Below are 24,139 nucleotides of genomic sequence, written 5' to 3' on the forward strand. Positions count from 1 at the left end.
ACAACAGGTCTGTCACCAGGTGCTGGGCCATCCGGCGTTCTGCACAGATGGCTTTGCCCAGTATTTTACTCACGGTCCTGAGCTGGGCCGGACGTCCCGAGTGCGTCATGTGGTGGTCACAGGGCGCTGCAGTGTGCGTGTGTACGTGCGCACGTGTGGATCCCCTCCCCCAGGGATGCAGCCAGGCCAGTCTCATTCAGTCTCCTCTTTACTGTGGGTGTGGGTGTCACTGTCACTGCCACAGCCACTGGGAGGGACACACAGCTTTAACCCCCGTGTGCTTAGGGGAAGGGTGGGGGCATTCAGGGTTATAAAACTAACTATATACACAGAGGGTCCTGGGAGAAAGCCACCCTGAGCACATGTGTCTGGGCACAGTGGGGGCTGGGGGCTGGAACTCAGGCAGGACGGACTGGGCTTGTGGAGGGGCGGATGGGCATGAGCACGTGAGGACATGCTGGGAGGGCTCGGGAGGTGGCACAGACATTGCCAAGGCTGCTGCAGGGCCTTGAGCAGCTTGGCTGGGTGGCAAGCTCTGGGTCTAACAAGGTTCCTCCACTTTAGGGTTGGGCCCTGTGAGAGCCACCCCCTCTGCCACCGACCTTAAAGTCCCGAGTGGAGAGAGAGGCTGCAGGACCAGCCTCATTCCCCACTCACGGGTGTAACCCCTTTCTTCACTCAGTCCTCAGGTCTGGAGGGCACCCAGCCTCTTCAACAGGCCAAAGCCCAGGGTGCCTCTGTGGGCTGGGAGAATAAGGCAAGCGGAGCATCCACTTGGAAGGCCTGGGCTGTGGAGGGTGCTGAGGGGGACCCAGTACCCCTGGCAGAAAAGTGACAGCCCTGGTCTCAGAGAGGAGGACTGCCATGGGGAAATGTCTCTGGGACACCCCATCAGGGTGGGGACATCCCCAACCCTCAGGCATCGCCCACAGAGATGGGGAGGCCACCGAGGGCTCTCCACGGAGATGGACTGGCACTTAGGGACCATCACAGACCTATCACCGCAGTGACTTCTATAGAGACAGAGCCTGGTCATCAGGGAGAACCCACCCCCTGCTCCCCGAGGAGGACGGTGAGGGGCACCGCGGTGGTGGGGCCCAGAGGCGGCAGTCCGTCCTCTCAGGTGCAGATGAGTGGCGGCCCTTAGCTGACGCGGTACGTGGACGTGTTCTTGGGCTCCGTGCTGGGCACACACCAGTCGCCGGCCTCCTGGATGGTCTGGTAGTGGCGCCAGGCTGACTTGTTGTAGACAGGCAGGCGCTCCACCGAGTCCGTGGACAGGGCCTGGGGAGTGCCAGGGTCAGCCCCTCCTACCTCCCTGTGCCTTGTCCACTCCTCAGCAGACCACCCCACCCCAGCTCAGCGGCAGCCCAGCTGCCAGACACGGGGGCCTGCAAAGACCCGCGAAAGGGTGGTCTCTCCTGTGTCCCCCTCCTGCCCATTCAAGAAAGCAGCTCCCTCTAAGGGAGGGAGAAGGAGAGGGAGGAGGCTGGGCTGTGTGACCCTGAGCAAGTGACCGACTCCGGGCCTCAGTCTCCTCTCCTCTGAGCTGAATGGCAAGATCTAGGGTGTCCCCTTCCTTCTGGGTCTCACAAGTCAAGGGTTCCCAGCACAGGGGTCTTAATCATAGACCACAGACTCCCCTAAATTCCCTGACAAGCTGTGCATGTCTGGGGGTTGAGGGTTCTTCAGGTTGAGGAACTGTAGCGTTGCTTGGATTCTCAGAGTCTGGGGCCAGGGAAGGATTGGGGGGGTGGAAAGGAAGGCTCGCAGCTGGCCAAGCCTGCCCAGGTCCCATCAGCAAACCTCTTCGCCAGCCGGGCTCTGCAGGAAGGGCCCTCACCTTGAGATAGATGACAGCGTCGGTCCCAAAGCCTTCCATGGAGAAGAGCTGCAGGTCTCCCTGGAAGTACTTGGCGTAGAGGCGGGAAATGGGGAGCCCGTAACCAAAACCAGCCTGCAGCGGGGCAGGAAGGCAGTGAGGATGAGGAGGCTGGCAGGGGCCTCCTGGAGCTGCAGGGACTGACGCAGGGAGGGAGGGGTATGGAGCTGGAGTCACACGGCGGGGGTCCCAGAGCTGGAGTGGGGAGGGGACATGCGGGAGGGGACACTGAGGCAAGAAGTGGGTGTGGGGTGAATGAGGGAATCATGAATGTGGGAGGGAGGCTTGGGCAGGGAGAGGAGCTCCGCTTAAGGGCCAGGAGGTCAGAGCGGGCCCCATGGCTCCTTTGAGTCTCAAGTTCTCTAACAGGGAGGTGCTGACAAGTTGGACAACACTTGAGAAAGGTAGAAATTGGGGGTTTGGGAGCCACAGAGAAGAGGAAGATGGGGGAAAGGTGACAGAGAGACATCTGACACAGGTGAGATGTGTGCAGACTGGGGAGATGCGGGAGGCGCGGGGCCCAGATTCAAGACAGGTGACTGTCATAGATGGCCACACAGGAGCTGAGTGAGCAGGGGAAGTGAGTGAGGAGGAGAGAAGCCTCCCTCAGGAGGTGGGAGGGGCTGGGGTGAAGCCATCTCACCAACGGCGTCCCCCCGGTGCCAGGCTGGGGGGTGGGTGCTGTGGAGTACATGTAGCTGAAGAGTCGCTCAATCTTCCTCAGGGGAACACCCCCACCTCGGTCACTCATCTGGGAGAGAGGGGACGTGTCAGGGATTCTCTATAGCTCAGTTTCCCCACCCTGCCCGGTACCCTGACCTTCTCATGGTCTTCCCCACCCCCAAGATCTGCCCACCATGTAGGAGAAAAGGAGAGCCCGTCGCCTGGCAGGAGAGAAGCCCCCACTACTGCTCGCTGGTCCCCAAGGTCAAAGGGTCACATACCTTGATGGACAGATCTTCCTCACCCAAGGCCACCATGACCTTGATGGGTGGCAGAATGAGGCTGGACTCATGGCTTTCCACAGTCGCCCGCATGGCATTCTGTGGAGGGGCAGAGGTAAGAAAAGCATGGGAGAAGCCAGCCCTACCCACGCTCCCCGAAAAGCACCAGCTCCCAGCCTCCTCACCTTGAAGAGCTCAAAGAGCATGTGGTAGAGGTGGGAGGGGACGTAGACCATGTGAATCGGCTGTTTGGAGTTGGCTGCTGCAGGGCAAGTCAAGAACAAGGGTCAGGAAACTGTCAGGAGGTCACCGCTCAACCACCTTACCCAAAGGAGGCACCCCTCCCACAAGGTTCTAACTGAGTACATGGCTACCCAGAGAGAGACTAAATCCCCAGCCTCCCTTGAGCTGCGGTAGCCGGTGACTCATGGAAGTGATGCATTCAATTCTTGGGCCCTGCTTTCCACACCCTTGTTCTCTTCCTCGAGGCTAGAATTGAATCAGGGGTGGGGAGCCAGCCCTGACCTCCCCAGCTAGAGGCTGGCGAGAGGGAAACCTCCCTCTTAAGTAAGCCACTGGTATTGGGGTTCTAGGAAAGCAGCCAAGCTGATACACCATCTAACATGCCCCTCCTCCCCATCCCTGTTGAGTTACCCCATTTTATTTCCTTCCTGTCACTCGTCATGATCTGAGATGGTCTTGTTTATTTACTTGTTAATTGGCTGAAGGCCCCATTTCCCAGTCTTCACAGCACCAAAAAATGTAAACTGCATGAGAACGGTGACCATTTCTGTCTTGCTTACTCTTTCATTCATTCATTCACTCAATTTCTTATTTGCTTGAGATGAAGTCTCGCTCTGTCACCCAGGCTGGAGTGCATTGGTATGATCTCAGCTCACTGCAGTCTCAGCCTCCCGGGTTCAAGTAATTCTCCTGTCTCAGCCTCCCAAGTAGCTGGGATTATAAGCATGTGCCATCATGCCCGGCTAATTTTTGTATTTTTAGTAGAGACAGGGTTTCACCATATTGCCCAGGCTGGTCTCAAACTCCTGACCTCAAGTGACTGGCCTGCCTTGGCCTCCCAAAGTGCTGAGATTACAGATGTGAGCCACTGTGCCCCGTCCAAATATTTATCAAATGAATTAATAATACAATAATAACTCTGCTTCTCCCCTGTCTAGAAAACAGTCCATCTCCTCACTCCCCATCTCACCTTGCCCTGCTGTGTCCCCAGCCCCAAGACAGACACACACATAGCCACGCTCACTCACCATTGATCTCCTGGATCTCCAGGTCAGGCGAGGCCATGTAATACTTGTCACACAGGAGCTTAGCCATGTCGTAGGCGTCTGAGAGAAGATGGGGTCATTCAGGGCATGGGTGGTCCACCCAGCAGGCAGTCCTCTTGACATTGACACTGGGGACCACCAGCATTAAACCCATAGCACCCCTCACTGAGGAACAAGTCACCCTCTGGCCAGGTAAGCTTGGAGGGGTCCCTGGGACTCCTCTGCGGGCCAGGCACTGTGGGAATGGCTCACCTTTGACCACCTCAGAGACGTTGCAGTTGGGGTCAATGCTGCCAATGTGTTTGGGATGGGCTGGGTTGGTGCTGCCGTCAAAGATGAGGGCTGCAGGCAGGAAGGGAGGGTGCTGTTGGCTGGGCTGCAGTCTGTCCCAGCGCTCCCTCTTCCCCTGGGCTCTCCCCTTCTCTCTACTTTCACCTCCAATGCCTTTGTAGGCTTCAGTCCTAAAGCTGCCCCGCTCCCCTGCTTCTGTCCTCCCTTCCCTGACCCCTGACACCTCCAGCCCTGGCTCAGGCCGTTTTTAAACCTTTGCGTTGGACCTTTGCAAACCTGAAACAGATATCTTTTCAGAGGTCTCTCCCCACATCACATCTCCACATTGCATTTATTCTTTTCTTTGACTATAACATTCTAAGAGAACTCTTACCACCTTGCTTTGGAAATTATTTGAGCATGAGGAACTTGTTTCACTTATGACTGGCTACAACTTCTCAAAAATCATAGTGAATCTTCCTGGAATAAGAAACTCTAAACAACAAATTGTTTTTGAACATAATGAGAGTTTTTATGAATACTAAATTAAACATTCTTTTAAAGATGTGACATAATTTTACATTTTGCAAACATTGAAAACAAAACGTTTTTGAAATGGAAAATGAATGAGAAAGAAAAATTTTATTTTTCCATGTCGGAGCTATTAACTCCAAAGTTACTGGAATAACTACTCAAAGACTCCTTCTGTGGGGTTCTGAAGAGTGGCCTAGGTCCCCTCAGCAGCCCGGCCCTGGGTCCCAGCACCGCCCCCCACACCCTGCCACCGTGGCTGGCACCCACTGTGCTGGTTGATGAGCATGCGGATGGAGATGCGGCTGAGGTAGAAGCGGTCCAGGAAGTACTGGATGTTCTGGTTGGAGACGGGGTCATCACCATAGGTGTCCTTGTACTCAAGCACGCCTTGTGCCATGGTGGGCACCACGTCGTTGTGCCGGTTCCGGATGGTGACCAGGGCATCAGTGAACCTGTGGGGCAGGGCAGGTGTTCACATGGTACACCCCCAGACTCCCCTCCGTTTCTGACTCCCCTCTCCACAGTGTCTTCACCTGCTCCACCCTTCCCCATCTGATGGACTCCCAATGCCCTCCCTGCTCCTCCCAAAGCCCACTCTGATTTTTTAGCCGCCTGCCGGCAGGCTTCCCATTTAAAAGCCCAGAGTTCTCATCCTCCCCAGGGCAGGGCCTGGGTCTTGCCCACCAGGCTCAGGGAACAGTGAGAATGGAGTCCATGTCTCTCCCATCAAACTTGGGGCTCCCTGAAGCAGAGTCTGTCTCCCGTCTCAGACTGGATGTTCCTGAGGGCAGGCGTCTTTTCTTCCATCCTGCTGTACTTCTGCCCCAGGGGCTGCAACCCCAGATGCCCCTGGCCAACACCTGCCTTCCTTCCCCACCCAGGGCCCCCACTCACTGGCTCAGGGTGCGATGGTCCTCGGGGTCCTTGTCCAGGAACTCCATTATGTCCAGGAGGCTCTGGACATACCTGTGTGGGGGCGGGAGGGGACACAGCCTCAGCTTCAGGTGGCTAGCCCCTCCTCACCCATTTCAGCTGGGCCTCGCTCTTGTCCTGCTCCCATGCGGGCCCCACACAGAGCTGCCCACAAGCTGCCTCACTATTTTTCTTCATCCATTTCATTTGTATGTGAGTCTCCCTGACAACCCAGTCAGTTATGCAAGAAAACTTCAAATGTGCTGGTCCCCCGTTTAGCACCTTTGCTTTGGAATCCTAGAATAGTCCTCTCAGAAGGGGCTTGGAGATGATCCCATCCAAGAGGCCTCACAGATCAGGAGACTGAGGCTGAGATGGGGTGGGGAGACTGGACCTAGCGCCTGCAGTGGGGGAAGGCAGGCAGGTGCATCAACTTCTCTGAACCCCAGCGTGGAAACGGCTCCTAATGTTTCTCCCCCCGGGGTACTGTTGCATCCAGTGGGACACAATGGCAGAGGGGCCGGCACAGGGCCTCCCAGAGTCACCCCTGACAGAGTGGCCAGCACAGGGCCTCCCAGAATGACCCCTGAGCTGGGGTGCTCTGGGCCAGGCACCTGCCTAGGCAATTGGATTCTAAAATGGCAGGTGGGAAGGACCCAAAGTTGGGATAGGTGTGCCTGGCTCTGTCCCCAGGTGGGGCTGGGGCCCATAGAGAGTCCAGAGAAGCTCACTCTCCTGCAAAAGGCCAGGTAGGAGTAGGTGATGCCCTGCCGCCCCTCCCATCTACAGGCCTGATGGGGAGGCCAGTTTTCCCTGGGCTGCGAGAAGAGCTTGATGCTCTAAAAGAAGCATCAAGAACCCCTGAACTCAGCCAGGTGTGGTGACTCACACCTGTAATCCCAGCACTCTGGGAGGCGGAGGCGGGTAAATCACCTGGGGTCAGGAGTTGGAGACTAGCCTGGCCAACATGGCGAAAACCTGTTTCTACTAAAAATGCAAAAATTAGCCGGTCATGGTGGCGCATGCCTGTAATCCCAGCTACTCAGGAGGCTGAGGTAGGAGAATTGCTTGAACTGGGGAGGCAAAGGCTGCAGTGAGCCGAGATCGCACCACTGCACTCCAGCCTGGGCAACAGAGCAAGACTCTGTCCCCCCCAAAAAAGAGGCCCTGAACTCAGGGACAGCAGCAGGCCTCCTTCTGCAAGGGAGTCAGGCCCACCTGTGGTGGCAGATGGTACCGAGCTGGAGCCACTGTGCCCCATGCCCTGGGGAGCCATGACCTGTTTCCCTGCTAACATGCCCAGTCTGTGGCTTGTTCCTTTGGGGAGGGCAGGAAGAGCCTCTCTCTGGCAGAAACACTTATAACCAGGAGGAAGGGGGGGCTGCCTAGAGCCCTGCAGCGGCGAGGGCCCCAGGGGCCCAACAGTGTTTCTAGAAAAGGCCCTACCACACGAGGACTCATTCCCACGTCCACAGTGCTCTGACCTTCACTGTAACCTGAACAGGTACGTCAGGCAGGAATCAGTCCCACGCACAGCCTCCCCCAGGGAGGCGTGAAGAGGCCCCATGGCTAGTAAGTGGGATGAGGAAGTCCCGAGTCTCCAGCGCTCTTGCCACCCCAGGGTGCTGATTCCACGCTTCTGTTCACACAGTGCCCTCTGCACTGTGAATGCCCTGCTAGGAATGCCTTTCCCCTTAAACCTAGCGTCTGCTGCTCTCACTCTTGCCTGGCAGAGAAGAGAGTGAAAGAACGAGCTCTGGACCCAGAACTGGCTCTTTAAGCACCAGGAGCTGTGTGGCCCTGGGTAGGTCAAGGAGCCTCTGTGGGCCTGAGTTTGCTCGTTAGGAAAATGGGGATTGTGATACGTATTTACTGCTTTGCGGTGAGAATTCCATGTGATGATTAGCACAGTGCCTAGCACATAGTGAGCACTCTCTAAATGCTTGCTCTTATTATGGCTGGTGGCTCAAACATCGTGGACAGCTGCGTGCATCCTCTGAGCCCCCAGGCGGCATCTGATACTCTCCCACTGCTTGTAGGCTCTGAACCACAGCATGTTTGAGCCCCTATGCCCTGGAGACCTGCCCCACTGCCACAGGAAGGGGGCTGTCTCAGGCCCAGAGCTAACCGCCCACCCCTCCCTACCCAGAGCTCTGCACAGAGCCGGAGAGGAGGAGTTGTGGCTGCTGAGGGCGCTGGGGGCCCTGACAGCAGAAAAGATCAGCCTTCATCTCAGCCCCCAACACCATCCCTGCCACCCCACCCAGCAGATGATCAGGCTGGCACTCCTAAGACCTGTCTCCCTGGAGAATAACATAGCGACCACTAACGCCCACCTGTGCCGAGTCCCACACAGGGTCTCTCCTCTGCCAACAGCCCTGATGAACACAAGGTATTTCCCTTTTTTTGCAGATGAGACCAGCACTGAGAGGTTAGGTGATATGCCCCAGGCCACACAGTAAGCAGCAGGCTGGGATTCAAACCCAGCTCTCGCAGACTCCAAGTCTACATCACGTGGCCAACAGCCGACACTGGCCCTGACGGTGATGCTGCTGCTGATGGTGATGGTGGCATTTACTGGGTACCAATGGCCAGGTCCACCCTGTGCTTCCCTCCTGCCCCACTTTCACCTCCGCAAGAACCCCGGAGGTAGGCACTACTGCTGGACCCATTTTACAGATGAGGAAGTTAACACGCAGAGCTGAGATTCTCTCTCCCAGGCCCACATGGCTCCGAATCCCTTGCTCCCTAAATGCACCCAGGATAGACCTTCATGCTCCTGTAATTCTTAGGGGAGAGAGGACCTGCATGCAGGCAGTGCTAGGGGCAGGTGGGGAGAGGAGGGAGAGGAGACCCACTGCAGTGTGGGGCCTGGGACACCTTCCCAGGGGGCAGGTGGGGATGAAGCAGGTGGGAGCTGGGAGGCTAAGCCACTTCCTGACTGTGCTGGTCGGTGGGTGGGGGTGGGCACCGTCAAAGTCCCAGTCTCACTGAGGGAGAGTGCCCCAGCTGCTGGCACCACCCCTTTTGTGGCTGCTCAACAACCCTAGAGGGCAGAAATGGGACCTGGTCATGTGGCCACTGAAGTGGAGCAAAGGGCACTGGCATGGAGTGACAGCGGGCAGCGCCTGCCAGCCTCTCTCACAGGGCCAGGGCTCCTCCAGGGCAGGGGGCCCGGGCTACTCTTAAAATGGAGGGGAGAGGATGAGGATTTTCCCAGAGGTCCCTGGCCTTGCCCTGAAGCCCCTTAGGGGCCTGGTACACCAAATGTCACCCTTGGGCCGGTTCTTGGTCCTAAGAAGAGAGATTGGGGATGAGTGGTGTTGGCCTCTGGGCTGCCCACCCCTTGCAGGCCAGACAGAATATATAAGGGAGACCTGAAAGCAGTGGTGCAGTGACAGAGAGGCACCAACAGACGGGAGAGGCACTGCCCCCACCCCTCCCCGGGCCTGCAGGGAGGCTGGGGTCTTTGGGCCTGCTGACCTCTACAGTAATCAAGGCCCCCAGGAGTCCCTTGGTGAGATTCGGAGCTCCCAAGCCCAGCCCAAGGTAATGTGGAGGTCCACCCAAACCCTGCTTTCCAGGGCTCCGGAACCAGTCTAGAGCCCCAGGATTGGGAAGGAGGAGGTGTGGGATGCATGCAGAAGCGAGGGGCCTTGGTGAGAGTGTGGAGCTGAGAATGGGCGGTGGGGGCGGGAGCAGAGGGTGAGCGAGTATGGGAGGAGGGCCCTGCAGCCCCGTGTGGGAGCAGAGGGGGTGCTGAGCCAGCGGGCGAGTGTGTGTAATTGTGTGCATGTGGCATGTGCGTGCCTGTGGGTGTGTGTGAGGGTGTGCCCTGTGCACTCATATCCACAGCTGCTGGCGAGCAGGGTGTGAACAAGGGAAAGGCTGGGGAGGGGGTGCTCGCTGCACCTGGGGGAGAGGTGGCGGTGTCCTGCCTCCGGAGCCTCTGAGCCAGGCAGGTTTGGGTTCCGCTGCTGATTGCACCCTAAAGAGGCCACCGAGTCCCTCAGGTCCCCATCTGCAAAATGGGGTTCACAGGAATAAGCACCTCGTGGGCCTGGGTGTACAGAAAAGGAGATGATGCCTCGAGTACATGCGTAGTAAGTGGTCGGTTCTGCTCCGGCCATGCAAGGAGCAGCTGACGGATTTGGAGAGCTCATCTGGCTTTAGCAGGTCCTGGGCACCCAAGCCACACCCTCTGTGTGGGGTCCACACACCTTGCTGACAAGCAAGGGAGGTTTGTGCGAAGGTGCCGGCCATATCACCTCCCACCTACAGCCCCCACAAATATCCTGTTAGTGATAGCAGTGAGTCATTGTCATTTGATTCTACTCGGCGGCTCCTGCTTAACCCTGCATTTTCTGGAAGCACATCCCCACGACTCCATGCCTGGAGAGGAGACGGGGTTGTTCCTTTCGGTCTCTAACAACACCAGCTGTCAACAATTCTGTAAAGTGAGTTCTGCTCTCCCACAGACTTGCAACATGAACTTGGAAATCTCTGACTCCACATCACCGCCCAGAACGCAGGCTCCCTTCTTTCCCTTCAAGAATCCAGTCTCCATATAACAGCTGGGTTCAAATCCCAACTCCACCATCTACTCACTGAGTGATCTCAGATAAGTTTTCTTCACCTCTCTGAACCTCAGTTTCTCATCTAGAAAATGGGATGATAGCAAGGACCACCTCATAAGGTTGTGAAGATGAAATGAGTTAATATGTGTAGACACTTAGGACAGCTCCTGGGACACAGCCAGCCTTTGGAGGTGTTTGCTTTTGTTATTATCATAATTTATTACTACCTTGCCCAAGAAACCACACCACAATTACATCATCTGTGGGCTGGAGGTGTTGCTGCCTGGCAGCCTGGGGACGTGGCTTGTGTTGGTAGAGTTCTGCACACTTTTCACATCTAGCACTGGCCCTTGGCCCTTACAAACACAATGGGTCCCCATTTTACAGATGAGGAAGCTGAGGCTCAGAGATGCCATATGGCTTGCCCAGGATGAAGCTTCAAAGTCACGCATGCCGAGGCCAAACCTGGGACTTTCCCTCCCAGTCCAGTCTCCACCAAAACAGGGCCCACTATCGCAAGTCTGTCCAGTTGAAATAACGTATCAGGGTTATTTAGAACCAGGAATTCTCAGCTTGCCCACAGTGACTCTGCCTAGAACCTCTCCCCAGCAGAGTAGAAACTCCATTTCTGTGACCACAGATGAACCATGACCACTAATAACTGCATCTGCTGAGGGTTCTTGTGTTTTCCAGAAAAGAGGGTTTGCTCCTTACTCATCAGACTCAGGCTAGAGGCCCTCTTGCCAAGCTCCCTGGTAAAGTCTCCCTTCCTCCTCTCAGGCACCTAGAACCTGCCCACCTCCATCGTTCCAGCTGGCAGGCTGTTCCTCCTGGAGAAAGAGGTCTCCACTCTCTCACAGGCAGCCACCTCAACCCTGTCGGGAAGTCCTTCTTGTCCTCACACTGCAGTCTCTCTTGCTGCAGCCAATGCTCACTCTCTCTGGAAACATTCTTGGCAGGCTGTCTCTTCAGCATGTTGGGATGCTTTAGCAATCCCTCGGCCTGCTCTCCTCTAAGCTGAATCTTTCATTGAGGAAGTGTTCTCTCTTGTCTAACTTCATTCCCTCCCACTGTTACTTGACATTACTTGCAAGCTTTGTGGAAGAATGTCAGGCCAACCCCTTATCTGCGTCACTGATTTTTCAGGAAGGGACTCTGCAGGGGCCCCTGGGGGAGTCATGGGAAGCTCAGCAGCCCAGTGCCCTCCTCCTGCATCCCTCAGCTCTCCCAGGAACACGGTGTCCAGGGAGGGGCCTGAGAAGTTCTGCCCTGAAGTCAGGGACCAGGTGGAGAGGCAGCCAGGTCAGGCAGCCGGATAGAGCCAGAGGAGGGCCAGGGAGAACAGATGGCACCTTCTGTCTCCTTCCCACCACTCCACACCACCCACGGTGGGAAGTGTTGGTTGGCTCAGAGGTCCTGGACCTCCGAGAGGCAGGGCACAGCAAGGGGTGACCTGGTTGGGTTCCATGAAAATCAGGCTCTGTGCCTCATGCCTCCGCCCCTTCTTCACAGCCCACACTAACAGCACAATCTCCAGAAAGTCAGTTCCCAGCTACATTAGCCAGGCCCCTTCCTGTCTCCACACCTTTGCCCAGCCTATTCCTTTAGCCTGGAATGCCCTTCCCTTCCTTGTAGCTCTAAGCTTGCCTAGGTACCCTGTAAGGTCCAGTGACAAGCCACCTCCTCTGCATGTCCATGGCAACTGCCCCACAACGTGTCATTCAACAAACATTCATGGTGTATCCACTACACTCCTGGCCTTGTGTGTACAACACTACCCCTCACCATATCTCATTTAATTACAATAAGCCCCATATCCACAGGTCCCTGCATAGAAAACAGTGCCAGAAAGGCACCACTACATGTGATGAAACTGAGCTGTGTTCCGTTAGGGGGTGGAGGGGAGTGGCTGGCAATTTCTTCTATCTACTATTTTGCGTTTTCCAAGTGTCAAGTGACCCTGTTATACTTCCACAATAAAGGAAAAGTATCAATATTCTTTTAAAATAATGTTTGGATTCCTAATTTAAATAAAACGAACTCTTCGGCAGCTCCCTGCTCCTAGCACTATGCTGGACTCAGTTCACCCTGCCTGCGTATTATTTTTCCTTCCAGATCACAGGCCCGAGGGCAGCTGCTGTGACTTCGCATGGCTTTAGGCTCAGAGTACATGTGGGTACGTGCTCCTGAGTCTACAAGGAAATCACAGCCATATCATACTGCAAGTCCAGAAGAACCAACAGAAGATTTCCGCACGGGTGCCACCAAAGTCAATGAGGATTAGCTATTTTACATGCCCAGTGACAAGGGACACCCTTGTTTATTCTTCATGTGACTGGCCTTTGGCTAATTTCATCCAGTTACTTGAGTTCTTGAGTGAAGCCCGCTGAGCCTTTCCCTCTGTTCCTGCTGCAGTGCGCAATAAACTTTTGGTCTTTGCCCCTCCAAAGCTCTGCGGGAAGGCACTGTGCCATCCCTGTGTGTATCTGAGTATTTTCCAACATCCAAAACAGTCTATCTGGCAGCTTGGGTTGTATAGTTTATTTGAAAACTTGCTTCTTGTTTCTGTTTCCCAAAAAGTTACCCCCAAATAAATACTGCCTAACAGCCACTCGAGTTCCAGCACTGGGCTGGCAGCTAACGCTGACATCAGCCTAACTTGGGGTTTTGGCTGTGAAAACCATGTTTTCCTGGGTGGATCCTGGGTTTCCAAAGAAAGGTGGGTGGTAAGAGGGCTACACATGGAGACTAGGAGCCTGACCTCAGTCCTGCTTTGGCCTCAGATTCCCATGTGACCCTAGGCAACTCCAAGCTCTTGGGGCTTTGGTGTCTCCTGTCTGTCCCCACCCCACCCTCAAGGCTGCTAAAAGCTTGGAGACTCCATCCCTGAGCCTAGGCACACTGGCGATGGAGTGGGAGGTGCAGGGACGGAGCCAGGGGTCTCACCAGCTCTGCACCAGCTGCACAGAGGGTGTGCTCAGCACCCGGTCGGGAAGCAGGTTGATCTCCTTCATGATGTTGGCCAGGCGCACAGGCAGCTCCTGCCTGAGGAAGGTGAAGGAGGTTTTCTCACAGGCATTGCTGGATCCTGACAGGAGAAAGAGACGTGAGCCACAGAGCCACCAACTATGAAAGCCAAAGGATGTCTCGGCCAGGTCAGCTAAACCCTTCATTAACTGGGGGTTCAGAGAGCAACTGACCTGCCCAGGGGCACACAGCAAGGCTCCCCATCCCCTGCAGGGCTCAAACACCTACACCCTGTGCCTAACACTCCAGGGGGTGGCATCCTCTCCTCACCCCCAGCTGAACCCTGCTTGCCTTTAACCACAGTGGACAGGGCCACTACTGGGCCCATTTGGAAATGCCTCTGGCCTCAGTCACCTCACTTCTCTTTCCTCCCCTCCCAGCACACTCACTTTGAGGGGCTGATCCCGGAGGCAAAGGAGCCTGGGGAACCCATCCCTGCCTAGGACTGGGCTCTGGCTGAGGGGGACTATGGCCAGACCACCACTGCGGTGTCCCAATATTGTCTCTGGCCAGCCCACCTCACCCAGCCTGGCCTGAATGCCCATGTGGGGTTGCTGTGTCTTAATGCCCATCCATGAGGCAAATGGGCCCAAGAACAAGAGTCCAAATGCCACGGTCCTTGTCTGGCATCAAGATGGAGAGGGTAGGGGCCCGAATAAGGCCTTGGCCCAGGGTCAGAGGCCCTGGGTTCCAGTCCATCAGGCTCTGCTTGCAACTCTGTCACCCAGGCCATGCCATCATCCTTTTGAAGGTCTCAGTTTCTCCCATAAAACTACAAGTTGACCAAACTGTACTGTGAGCCCCCAACAGCTGTGGTGTTTCTGTAATGAGGGTGCAGTTTGTGGGGACAGCGGCTGGGGGCTAGGAGTGGGCCCAGGAGGCTTTCCTACATGGGGGAGGCTCAAGACTCAGACAGGGCAGGGGTGCAGGCAGATGAGTCCTGAGGAACAGGTGCCCTGTGTCTCGGCTGCCACCTCCCTGCTCCCGTCGCACCATTGATGCAGCTGCACCCCAAGCCAGGCACTATCAACTCAACTCTTGAGAAACTGCCCCCCACCCGCAGTTCCCAGCTGGCACCATGGAAATAACACGTAGACAGACAGGGCCCACACAATGCCCGTTTCACCCGCCACATTGGCACAGCCTCCCTCCTGCCCCAGGGCCACCCCCAGAATGCTGGTAGTGGGCGATCCTGACCTAGCAACCCTGGGGCAGCCAAGGGAGGTATAGGCGGCTTGACTCCACATCACGGTGCCTGGGGCCCCTGCCCAGCTCGGGAGAGGCTGCCAGGCTGGAACAGATTTGATCTTCAAGTGTCCTTGCCTACTGGGGCAGCTAGGGTCCAGCTTCTTCTGTGGGTGGATGCCTACCAGTCAGGGCACTCTCTCCCGCTGGCATCTTCTGAAAGAGCCCCCTTCCCCACTGCCCAGGGGTGTCTGAAACCCTTCGTGCCCAGTCCAGGTCTCTCTCCAGACGGCTGCACCTCTCAACCTTGCCTCCTCACTCCCACCAACAGACCCCCGGTTTCCTCTGGTGGGAGGAGGGGCTCCTACTCCTCCAGTCATGAGGACAACTCCCATTAACCTTTTAGCGTCTGGATACCACCCTACTCCCTTCCTGTAGTAATATCGCAGCTTCACTGCCCCTAACTCTTCAAGACCCCCCATGAAGCCAAGGAAGAAACCTCGGGACCGTCCTTGTAAGTGCCCCCCCATTCCCATCAACAGCCCAGTCGAGAGGCTCCGGCCGGTCCCTCCTTCCCCATTAACTCTTTCCTGTCTGTACCTTTCCAAACAACCCTTCTCTGTCACTCGGGGCCTTTCTTCTCCTCTGTCCCCCCTGGCCCCCGGCTGCCCCTCCCAGCGCCCCGCGGGCCTCCGCTGCCAGCCGCCTCCCGCCCACTCCGTACCGAAGTCCAGAAACTGCTTCATGGACAGCGGGGACGGGGAGAACTTGCTGAAGTGCTCTATGTACTTGGGCGCCCCAGCCAGGGACGCATTCTTGAGCAGCGCCCAGACCCAGCGCATGGCTGCGGCGGCCGCGACTCGGGTAGTGGTCCCTGCGCTGGCAGCGCTCGCGCACCGTTCGGCCCAGCGACGCGATTCGGCCGCCTCCTCCCTACCCTTGCCCTGGCGAGCTCTCCAAGGCCCAGCCAATCGGCTCGTCGTGGCGCCTCGACGTCGCCAATGGCCACTCACAAACAACTCCGGGAGAACCAATAGCTTTCCGCCCCGGCACGTGGCTTCCCTCCAGGCCCGCCCCCTTAACCCACGCTTTGCCTGAGCGGCCTGTTGTTTTGGGGAGGCTGCGCCGAGATCCCACCTCCCCTGTGTTCACGCGTCCCTTTCCTCCCGGGGGCGAAGCCGGGGTTAACCCCTTCCTTCCCAGAGCCCCGCCAGCCCTTTCGTTTCCTCTTCCACGCCTGCCTTTTCCTCGCTATCTCCTTGCATCTCCTTCACCCGCCGGCTCCTTTTAACCCTTCCTTTCCAGAATTGTCTAGGTAGCTTTCAACCAATCCCTTTCCTCCAACTCAAAGGTACCTGTTTCACCTGTCATCATCTTTACCTGCCCTCCCTTAACGGGTCTTGGGGATTCCCAGTCCAGATGACAGTGACCCAGACTGCGAATATTTGCAAAATTCGGAACCAGGGTGCAAGCCTATACGAATCCGTCCCGTATATGTGCAGCCCACCCACTTCCACAAAGATCCGAGCGGCTCAGGAAAAGGTGGAGTTTGCTTTTCCAATTGAAAAACATCCAGAGTAAAAACCGTCACGACTAGTGGCGGTGGAGGCGGCAGTTATCGTCCATGCCAGTTAACACTTTCATTTTATTATATAGCTCATCTGACCGAACATAAAGCCTTGGACATCTAGCGCGACCACCTGAGAAAGCCACCTCCTTCGCACCGGGCTTCCTTAAAGCAAGATCCCAGGAGGTGAAGTGTCTCTGGGGGGCCGGGAGCCCGTCCTTCATCAGCAGCCCCGCTTCCCTTGGAGAAAACGTGATGCGCCCTCTTGTGGCCGATCGTGGGCTTAGGGCCCGACCCGCCACTTTGATGCTTTCTTTGCTCGGTGACATTAGCCTAAAATGTGTTAGGCTTTCTGCTGGGAACAGAGAACACAGACAGGATCAAGAAATGGCCTTTTTCCTCAATGATTTCATTTCTACGTTTCAGAGATAGCTACATAAGTAAATAATTAGCTATAACTGAATATGATTGTAATACAGACCTCACAAACTTCGCAAATGGAAGGGCCTCTTAGCTGGAAGAAGAATAAGCTATATGCCAGGCACTGTCTGCAGACATTATCTCATTTAATTCTCTATTTTATTATTCTTAGCCTCATTTCATAGATAAGAAAGCCAAGACTCGGATCATTGTCAACTGCAAATCTGACCTTATTACTTCCTTGCTCACAGCCTTTCAATGGGCTATTTTTTTTTTTTTTTCGGATGGAGTCTCACTCTGTCGTCCAAGCTGGAGTGCAGTGGCACAACCTTGGCTCATTGCAAACTCCTCCTCCCAGGTTCAAGCGATTCTCCTGTCTTAGCCTTCCAAGTAGCTAGGATAACAGGCGTGTACTACCACACTTGGCTAATTTTTGTAATATTAGTAGAGACAGGGTTTCACCATGTTGGCCAGGCTGGTCTTGAACTCCTGAACTCAAGTGATCTGCCCACCTCAACCTCCCAAAGTGCAGGGATTACAGGTATGAGGCACTGTGCCTGGCCACCAATGGCTCTCTTCTTCTTACCGGAGCCTTTCCGGTTGTCACACAATTGGCTTTTGCTTAATTCTCCAGACTCCTCTCTCTCCATTCCCCCACGCAGCTCCCAGCCATGCCTGTCTGCTGCCTTGAACCAGCCTCTAATCTCTAAGCCACTGCAAATGCATCTCTTCTGTCTGGATCATTCTTTCTTCCCAGCTTCACCTGCCCATTCTTCAGGTCTCAGCTGCTTAGGCATCCCTTCCTCCTGGAAGCCTTCCCTGATCTTACCAAGCTGGGTCATAGGCTCCCTTCAAGGGCTCCTTAGATCTCCTGATCTTAGCAAATATTTGTAGTCTGGGTCACTGTCATCCAGACTGGGAACCCACAAGGCCCCTTAAGGGAGGACAAGGAAAGATCAGGACACGTGAAACAGGTACCTTTTTGAGGAAAGGGATTGGCTGAAAGCTACCTGGACAAATCCAGGAAGGAGGGGTTAAAAGGAGCTGATGGTAGCTCTTATCAATTAAGTGAAAATTGTTTGCTGACTGATCTGTTTTCCTGCTAGACTTTAAGCTCCATGAGGGCAGGGCAGGTGTTGTATCTGTCTTGTTCACTGCTCTATCTCCAGCATCAGGCAGTGCTCAGCATGTAGTAGGGAGGACAGGGTGAAAAAGAAGACACGGTGAGCAGGGGAGCATACCGCAGAGATATTCCAGAGAACCACCAAACATCCAGTGGGCTAGCAATTAGGACGTGATTGATGATGCTGGTGAGTGCAGTTTTCAAGTACACAGAAGAATATATAGAATATTACGTACAAAAAACCTGGCCCTCACTTTGGGAGGCTGAGGTACGAGGATTGCTTGAGTCCAGGAGTTTGAGACCAGTCTGGGCAGCATAGCAAGATCTTGTCTCTACAAAAAATATAAAATTAACTGAGTGTGGTGGCAGGTACCTATAGTACCAGCTACTTGGGAGGCTGAAGTAGGAAGATTGCTTGAGCCCAGGAGGTCAAGGCTGCAGTGAACCAGAGCCATGATCGTGCCATGGCACTCCAATCTGGGTGACAGAGTGAGACCCTATCTCAAAAAAAAGAGGCCTATTTCTGTGCCTAGCAATAAATGGTAGCTATTGCTGTTATTGTCAAAATTAAAGTAACAAGGAAAAGACCATGGCCTCTAAGGCTAGGTGTAGGAGAGGGAAAGAGATTTCCCATGACCCTCACCTTAGGCTGGACTTCCACAATGTGGGCTCTGTGCTTGGATAAGAATTCCTTCTGCAGAGCCTGCTGCAGGGTGCTAACAACAGTGGTGTGATGTGGTACATCATAGTCAAGTTTAGTTAGGTAATGCCGAGGTAAACCGCACCCTGCCCCCCGATTCCCAAATCTCCCACTATATGTGTAACATGGGTTGGTGGGGGACTCTCCAAGGAGCTCAAAAAACTTGGCATTGCAGAGGGTTCTTTTACAGCGGGCATTGCTACATCTCTGCCAGTTATGTTTCTTTCATAATATGTAGCTTATGCTAGTTCTGAAAATGACTTATCCTCAAGAGTGTGTGTGTGTGTGGGGGGGTCTTCCTCAAGCAGTGGCTGACAGGAGACTGGGGGGTCTGTGAAACTGGCCAGAGGAATGTGTAAACACCCCTGTCTTAAGCAGTAAGTGGCTGTAAGCACAAGACTGGGCCAAGCTTTGACAACGCACACGTGTTATGCCCAAAGAAGTGGATTCCAGATTCTAGAAAATAAAGTGTCGTCTCCACTCACTGGGTTCTGAGAGCCTGGCAGCTCCGGGCAGGGGCTACGGTTTTCCTGGGGAAAGTGGACATTCCATTGTCAGTCACCCTGGGAAGGGGCAAATCCAGGCACAGAAAATGAGGAGGGGGAAAGGGGCACACATTGGGCCCCGAACCCTGTTGTGAGCTGAGCACTGGTGGAGGGAGGTGGGGCAGACAGCTGCCACCACGAGGAGGCTGGGAGGCACCCAGGCATCAGGTGGGCCTCCCAGAACAGCCTGGGTCTGTGAGCTCTGAGCATACCTGACCTGGCTTCTACCTCTGGGCTTCTCTGGGTAGCAATTTCCAGCCTCCAGTGAAGTCTTACCAAAGTTCACAGCCTTGAGGAAAATTAACAGAAGGACCTAGGCCACGCTCCAGCTCACAGAGGTCACAGGGGGAACGGCCTTACTCCATTCCCCAGGCCTGTGTGGAGGGGACAAACCAAGGGCAGAGGAGGAAGCTGCTTTGGGAACCCCGGACATGGCAGGAAGCAAAGTGAAGGCTTGATCCACATGCTGTGGCCGTGTAAGCCAGGCGCTCAGACACTCCCAAGGAGCTTCCAAAAGACCAGAGCTCTCAGCTCCTGGAGGCTGAACATTGTGACAGTTCAGTCTCTGCAGCCTTGGATCAGTGGTTTACCTTCTGATCTCTTCTTGGCGCCTGGTGGTGGTTGTGGGGAAACCAAGGCAGAAAAGCAGTCCCTTATTTGAATTCAGCCTGACTGAGGGCTCTCCTCCCTCCACAGCCTGCCAGGACTGCCTCTTCCTATAGCTGAGTAGCTTTTGCCTCTTCCTGACCCTGCATGTTGCCACCTCTGCCTGCCTGTTCCTCCCCAGGGTCAGCGCACTGTCCTCCAAGAAGGCGTTCTGGGTTCCATCCAGGTCCCCCAGGGCTCACCCCTCATGACAGACTCTTAGATGGGAGGATTTCTGAGAGCAGGGGCCGGCGTCACCTCCATCAATCTTTTTTTTCTTTCTTTGAGATGGAGTCTTGCTCTGTCGTCCAAGCTGGAGTGCAGTGGCACGATCTTGGCTCACTGCAACCTCTGCCTCCTGGGTTCAAGTGATTCTCCTACTTCAGCCTCCCAAGTAGCTGGGATTATAGGCATGTGCCACTGCACCCAGCTAACTTTTGTATTTTTAGTAGAGACAGGGTTTCGCCATTTTGGCCAGGCTGGTCTCGAACTCCTGGCCTCACGTGATCCACATGCCTTGGCCTCCCAAAGTGCTGGGATTACAGGCGTGAGCCACTGCACCCGGTCACCTCCATCAATCTTTACCCTCAAACCCGCAAGTCCCCAGACCTGGCTTCATCTACCTAGGTGTTGGCTGGATGGTATCATCATCCACTGACCCGGGGTTGGTAAAGGCTGGGGAGTGGGTGGAAGCAGATGCAGCTGCATACAAACTGGGAGCTGTTTATTGGTTGCCGTGAGAAGCCTATGTACAAAGAAGGCACGAGGAGGGGGAGAGCACTCCCCTGCTACAGTACCATGGAAGGGGCTGGGGGTGGGCCTGCCAACAGGCAGGGGTCAGGAAAGGTTTTCTGGAACTAGCCTTAGCTTCTCAAATGGGCCTTAGGACACAGCCCATGGGGGAGGGGACAGAGCCAGGCTGGCTCTGAAAGCCAAGGATAGCTAAGAACTCCACCTCTAGGACCCCAGTGCATGGCCAGCTGCCTGTTCTACATTCAAGCGTCGCTCCCTCCGTGGTCTTGTAGGGTCTCTCTGGGGCCTTCTGAGGCTGGCTGGTAGTGGTGAGTCAGAAGTGGCATCTCCTCTGTATCCTCCCAACATCTGTCTGGCCCAGAATTGTTCCCCTCCTCTCTGTGGCGGATCCGCCGTGCCCCCAGGGCAGTCCCAGCACAGCGAGCCCAGGCTACCTCGCCATTTGCCTGTCTTTGTTCGTTCCGACTGCACTCCCTGCGAGTTTGGTCTGTGGCCAAGGAGAGAGGCTTCACAGAGATGCAGGAACGAAAGCCATTCTGGGACCTTCTTTCTAGTTCCTTTGCTGTTGGGTAGAGCATGTCAGGTCCTGCAAGTGCCCCCATGGACAACCTTAGGCAGGACCCCGGCTCTCTGGCATGGGTGGCAGTGGGGGCCCACCAGCCGGGGCTTGGGGGGCTGCTCCCTGTCAGTAGTTTTGACAGCAAAGTCAATCCAGTGACTGTGGCTCAAGATGGATCCAGTGTGAAAGGGGGAAGTGTCACCACATTGCAGGGGCCTTTTCCTCCCGGCTCGGGCCGGAAGCTCTTTGGCTTGTTTTGGCGCAGGCAGAGGCTGAGACACGGCGAGCCCATGCACCATCCATGATGTGCCAGCACAGTCCACAAGCAGTGGGCCCCACGTGTGTCTAGGGCACAGGACCGCAGTGTGCTCGGCCTTGTAAGGTCCACAGCGCTGGCCCTCCTGCAGGGAGATCCCCAGGGCCAGACAGTATGTGCGTGCACTTGACGAGGTGTATGTGCCTAAGCCTGCCGCTGCCAGCCAAAGGCGATGGCTCCTGTGGACTGTCAGAGGCATAACTTATGATAAATAGGAAAAAAGGGGACACTGGGGGAGGAGGGGGCGGGATCAGGGAGGATGTCAGTAGTATCGGTCCCGAGTCTGCCAGCTGGTCACCCAGTGCTTCTTGGTGGGTAGGGTGCTCCCTGGAGGTGGGTAGCGCTCCTCCTCCCGGATCCGCACCGCGTGGTACTTGGGCATGATCTGGTAATAGCGGGTCCTCTTAAAGAAGTCACACTGGAGTTGGAGGGAGAAGAGAAAGAACATTAGAGTCCAGAGTTTGAGCCGCCAGGAAGGAGTGCCAGGCCTCTCCCCCTCCCACCCAGAACTCCTCAAAGCCAGAACTTTTGACGGAACACATCCCATCTCCCTGCACTGAGATATGGAGAATGAGTTTCTCCACCCCAGGCCCCAGAGGAAGGAGGAGTTGAGGAAGGCAGAGAGGAGAGGAAGAGGCAGATGGAGACGGAGGGCAGCCGCAGAGACAGTGGATGGAATGGCCAGGAAGACTGGCCGTCTACGCTAATCACAATGTTGGGAGTGGGTCCACTTGTTATCCTGGAAGGGCTGCTCAGGAGGAAACAGGCTAGTTCCCAGGAGGAGGGTCTCTACTGCTCCCCTCCTTCCCTAGGGGTGGAAATGCGAGCATAGAATTATTCTGCACATGCCTGTGGTTTAGAGATGGGGCCTGGCCTTGCCCTTGACCTTGTTCCAATCCCCAGAAAGCAAGGTCATCACAGAGAGGGTTTTATGGCTCCCTGAAGGGGTTCCAAGTCACCAAGGGGCTCAGGGGAAGGCTGATGAAAGCCAGACCAGGGGGCTGGAGGGAGAGTCAGAGTGGCCTGATCTTTGAGGTGGTGGTGGGGACAGAATGAGGTCAGAACAGGCCCATAAGGGAAGAGGAGCGGACAGGACAGAGTCAGAGGCCCGGCCAGCTGTGGGGCTCGGGGAAGGGGGCCCGGAGGCCATGTTACCCAGGTGGGCCGGGGATGGGGGGCTGCCCCCTCAGTAGTCGTCGGTCAGCCTCTCTGTCTCTGACGGCTGGCTCTTCATCTCCGCCTTCTGCCTCTTAGCTTCATACAGGGCGCGAGTGCGGGCTCGCTTGAAGAAGCCGCACTGCGGAGGGGAGGAGGTGGGGATGGGCCATCAGGGGGGCGCTGGGCTGTCCTCACCAGCAGCACTCGTGGACTGGGGCTTAGGGCTGGGGAGCCTGGGGGCTGGGGCTCAGTCCCAGCTTGGTGGTGTGGTCAGAAGCCAGAGCTCCTGGGTCCCCCTTTCCAGCTTGCAGCTTCCCCCACTAACCTAGGCCGGGGGTGAGCCTGTAAGCTGGTGGGAGAAGGTGGAGAGGACAGGGAGGAAGGGCGGCGGTGAGATGGAAGGGAGGACCGGGATGGTGAGAGGTGGGTTGGAGGAAGGGCTGGTGAGTGTGCTGGTGAAGGTCCCGGAGCAGGAGTGGGGCTGGGCTACTAACCTTCCACAGCAGGAGAATGATCAGCCCCAGAAGCAGCAGCCCCGCACCCACGGCCACCAGCACCAGCCACAGCTCGATCTCAGCCGGCAGCTCCTCCACCAGCTCCGAGTCAACGTCCACGGAGAACTGCAGAGGGGAGAGGAGGACTCAGCCCTCCTTAGGCCCGCTTAGGCCCATCCTCCGCCTTCCTATCCCAGCTGGGCCCAGGCACCTGCTGTTTGTCCTGCTGCCAGTAGGGGGCAGCCTGGGACTGGAAAAAGTCTCTGCCTGCCTCACTACCGGTAGGTCCAGTGGTCCTTCCTGCTTCTCCCAGGCACAGACTTGACCCCAGAGGAGCAGCCTCAGATCTCAGAGGTGGCCTGGAGTCTGAACGTGTGACCTACACCTCTAGGCCTGGGTACCAGCTGCTTCCCTGACGAGCTGTGTGACCTTGGACAAGTAATTGCACCCCTCTGAATCTCATGCTTTCTGCTATCTGATGAGGGGGATCATAATGCCTACCTCATAGAACAGCAGAACGGCCAAATGCAGGGGTGCTGGAGCCAGACTACCTGGGTTCTAGCCCAGCTTTGCTATTCATGAGCTGTGTGACCTTGGCAAGTTACTTAACCTCTCTGTTGTTCATCTGTAAAATGGGAATAATACCTATCTCATAGGTTGCTGGGGAGAATTAAGTGTGTTTGATATAAGAAAACTGCTTACAGCAACACCTGCTACACAGCAAGCACTCCATAAATATTCACCAAAAAAACCCCACAAAGAATTCATAGCATATAGTCCCATTCTTTTTTTTTTTTTTTTTGATAGAGTCTCGCTCTGTTGCCCAGGCGCAATCTCGGCTCACCACGAGCTCCGCCTCCCAAGTTCAAGTGATTCTCCTGCCTCAGCCTCCAGAAGAGCTGGGATTACATGCGTGCACCACCATGCCCGGCTAATTTTGTACTTTTAGTAGAGACGGGGTTTCACCATGTTGGTCAGGCTGGTCTCGAACACCCGACCTCAGGCGATCCGCCCACCTCGGCCTCCCAAAGTGCTGGGATTACAGGCGTGAGCCACCGTGCCTGGCCGATAGTCCCATTCTTTTTCTTCCCCTACAATGGAGATAAATATGGATGTGTGTGTATATGAGTTGTTTTTGTTTGTTTTTGAGATGGAGTTTTGCTCTGTTGCCCAGGCTGGAGTGCAGTGGCGCAACCTCGGCTCACTGCAACCACCTCCTCCCAGCTTCAAGCAATTCTC

The 24,139-nt window shown here is 55.6% G+C and overlaps 2 protein-coding genes across 5 annotated transcripts in view; both read right to left on the minus strand.

Moving 5' to 3' along the window:
* Nucleotides 1-190: 190 nt before the first annotated feature.
* The window catches only part of PDK2 (pyruvate dehydrogenase kinase 2), a 254,121-nt gene continuing 230,172 nt past the window's right edge, over nt 191-24,139 (minus strand). Inside the window, exons 2-12 of one of the 3 annotated variants that reach the window (XM_050765674.1) lie at nt 15,345-15,573; nt 13,355-13,496; nt 5,814-5,885; nt 5,187-5,371; nt 4,368-4,457; nt 4,098-4,175; nt 3,012-3,088; nt 2,827-2,925; nt 2,526-2,633; nt 1,844-1,957; nt 191-1,284 (exon numbers count right to left, since the gene is read on the minus strand). In XM_050765674.1, coding sequence (XP_050621631.1) covers nt 1,144-1,284; nt 1,844-1,957; nt 2,526-2,633; nt 2,827-2,925; nt 3,012-3,088; nt 4,098-4,175; nt 4,368-4,457; nt 5,187-5,371; nt 5,814-5,885; nt 13,355-13,496; nt 15,345-15,462 — 1,224 coding nt within the window. In that variant the 5' untranslated portion in view covers nt 15,463-15,573 and the 3' untranslated portion in view covers nt 191-1,143. Of the gene's footprint in view, nt 1,285-1,843; nt 1,958-2,525; nt 2,634-2,826; nt 2,926-3,011; nt 3,089-4,097; nt 4,176-4,367; nt 4,458-5,186; nt 5,372-5,813; nt 5,886-13,354; nt 13,497-14,805; nt 14,948-15,220; nt 15,305-15,344; nt 15,574-24,139 lie in introns of those variants that run through there. The other 2 variants (XM_050765676.1, XM_050765675.1) reach the window with 2 other exon arrangements.
* Nucleotides 20,328-24,139, minus strand: part of ITGA3 (integrin subunit alpha 3) — a 35,735-nt gene continuing 31,923 nt past the window's right edge. Inside the window, exons 24-25 of one of the 2 annotated variants that reach the window (XM_050765656.1) lie at nt 22,901-23,026; nt 20,328-21,666 (exon numbers count right to left, since the gene is read on the minus strand). In XM_050765656.1, the coding sequence (XP_050621613.1) occupies nt 21,511-21,666; nt 22,901-23,026 (282 nt within the window). In that variant the 3' untranslated portion in view covers nt 20,328-21,510. Of the gene's footprint in view, nt 21,667-21,836; nt 22,546-22,900; nt 23,027-24,139 lie in introns of those variants that run through there. The other variant, XM_050765657.1, reaches the window with a different exon arrangement.

The sequence above is a fragment of the Macaca thibetana genome, chromosome 16 (genome assembly GCF_024542745.1).
Source record: "Macaca thibetana thibetana isolate TM-01 chromosome 16, ASM2454274v1, whole genome shotgun sequence".
Lineage (NCBI taxonomy): Eukaryota > Metazoa > Chordata > Mammalia > Primates > Cercopithecidae > Macaca > Macaca thibetana.